General features: G+C 55.8%; 1 protein-coding gene across 1 annotated transcript in view; it reads right to left on the bottom strand.

Annotated features, from left to right (window-relative positions):
* NBEA (neurobeachin) overlaps positions 1–2489 on the bottom strand; it is a 465975-nt gene that overhangs the window by 322265 nt on the left and 141221 nt on the right. Inside the window, exon 23 of the mRNA XM_045294000.1 lies at positions 486–703. Coding sequence (XP_045149935.1) covers positions 486–703 — 218 coding nt within the window. The remainder of the gene's footprint in view (positions 1–485; positions 704–2489) is intronic.

Here is a 2489-nt window from a genome sequence, read left to right as displayed (position 1 = left end):
CAGTGGGGTTTGGGGATGAGGGTGAGAAGCTGAACCTGATGATGATGGGTGTGGGGTATTTGTAGTCTGCCTGCAAGTGTGCAGGTATGTGTGCACAAGCATGGATGTGCAGGGGTATGAACATGCTGGGGTGTGCCTGCAGTTATGCGTGCGTGCAGGAGTGAGTGTGAGGGTGTGCACAAGGTGTGTGTGAGGGTGTGAATGTGTGGGGGTATACATGAGGCTGTGTGCATGGGAAAGGTGTATGTGCACATTATGTGCTCCAGGAAGTCTGCACAAGAGCATGGGTGGGGCTATCTTGTAGTGGTGGGTGTACACAGGAGGGTGCATGTGCATGCTGTGTGTGCAGGGCAGTGTGTACAAGTGTGTGGGCCCAGTCCCCCTGTCCTCTAGCTGGACCCCAGGGAGCCAGGTCACTCTGGGCAGACTGACTGTGCGGATGCTCCACAGCAACAAAGGTCCCTGGAGGGCCCACCCATGCTCACCTGCGCCAGACATGCACATCGGTCTCCAGCGCAAAGAGCAGGTCAGTGAGCAGTCGCTGGTGCATGGGTGACCACTTGAACTCGGGGATGCGGAACATGGTGGTGCGCGGGCCTGGGCTGAACTGGCGCCGCTGCTCCTCTGTCATGGGCATCCCACGGAAGCCCAGGTCCACGCGTAGGTCACGGTCAGGCTGGCTGATGGCCCGGCCCTGGACAGCCTGGGGAGAAGACAAGGCAGAGTGGGTGTGGGGCCTGCAGGGTGGTTCATGGGGTTCATGGGAGGCGTGCAGCGGGAGCTGACCCTGTGGCTCACACAGAGGATAATCGGGAGGACAGCACTGAGTGAGAACTGGCCTGATGGTACTTAACAACCACCTAACAACAGCTGGGGAGTCCTGTCAAAGAAGGGTGTGTGTGGCAAGTGGTGCCTGAGCCAGTGTCACCAGACACAGCAGCAGCACAAACAGACTTGCAGAGAGTGGAGTCCATCTCCAAGATGACTTCATGCGCATGCCTTCACCTGCTGACACTGGTCCACTGAGGGGAAACGTGCAAGTGTGCAGGCATGTGTGCCTGCCAAAGGACAGACAGAGGAGAGGGCGTTTGGTGACCTCTGAGTGGAAAACAAGCATACCTAGAGAGCACTGCCTTTTTAATTTAAAGAAAACATTTCTTGAAGATCAGAAGAGTGATCCCTCAGAGAGTCGACTTGTCCAGAGCTGTAATAACACAAGGCCTTGAGTCTGTCCTGGTAAACGTCCCCTGGGCACGCCACACCACACCACGCCACGCCACACCACACCACACCACACACCACAGAGCCACAGCCATCATTGCCAGGGGACATGTCTAGGGGGCAACCATGGTGGCCCACTGAGGGCGGCTACACCTAGAGTGCCAATAAAAGAGTGCCTGCTCTGTTCGCATGGTTTTCTTGAAATCTGTACCCAAGCCCCTTCTCCATGCCCCATCAGTTAGCACTGTTGTAAAACTGCCACAAGAGGAAACCGGCCAGTTAACAGGAAACAGCAGATCCAGAAGTGCTTTTCGGTTCTTCTGAAAGTACAAAGGCCCTGTGAAGGGGAGCTGATGCGTCCAGGTTGTGTGCTGATGGAGCCCGGAGGCTCCTGCCAGTGATGATAAGCTGGGGGGAGGAACCCAGAGACCCACAGAGATGGAACCAGGAAGGCAAAACAGTGATGCCACTCCCACACTCTGAACCTCAAGGTTGTATCAAGCCTAGAAAGGGTGACCGGCCGCTGTCTCAGAGATGCCAGAAGAAACTCCTGTCTGGGGTGGGATTGCGCCCAGTCTCTCAGCCCTGGGATGTCTGTCTCCTGCATGCTATGAGTAGTTCATCTGAAGTTCACAACCAGCACCTAGACCATAGCGCCTAGTGAGGTGCACTCACTGGCCCCGAGACTGCCTCGTGGGCTCAGCAACCTGGAGGACCAGGCAGAAGGGCCTATAAGGTCTCCAAACAAATCCTTATAGGAACAGGCGGCCTCATCTTCCAACCATGGAGCCGCTGGTGGGTTTGAATGGCCAACCTCTCCATTAGCAGTCGGTACTTAACTACTGCTCGACCAGGGCTCATTATGACCATGGTAAACCAAGCCAAAAGGAGCTGTAGTGGCACAGTGGTTATACATTGGACTGCTAACATCAAGGTCAGCAGTTCAAACCCACCAGTCCCTCCTCGGGAGAAAGACGAGGCTGGCTGCTCCCATACAGAGTGACAGTCTTGGAAACCCATAGGGGCAGTTCCACCCTGTCACATAGGGTGGCCTGGAGAGGCCATGGGAGTGTTGAGTAATGAAGATGGGCAGAAATATGGCCAGAGAGCACTGTGACCCTGAAAACAGGTGGCCCCATAGGTCCCTGCATTCCCAAGATCGTGTGACTGCAGGTGACCAGGAGTCCACAAGGGAACTCCTCTGCTTCCAGGCTATCCATGCAGACTCTGCCTGCTGCCCCCCTTGTGTACGTCTCTCTCTCTCTCTC

This window comes from Echinops telfairi, unplaced genomic scaffold (assembly GCF_000313985.2).
Source record: "Echinops telfairi isolate 266 unplaced genomic scaffold, ASM31398v2 ScPeMD7_2565;HRSCAF=3150, whole genome shotgun sequence".
NCBI lineage: Eukaryota > Metazoa > Chordata > Mammalia > Afrosoricida > Tenrecidae > Echinops > Echinops telfairi.
This window is presented reverse-complemented; position numbering and strand designations above follow the sequence as displayed.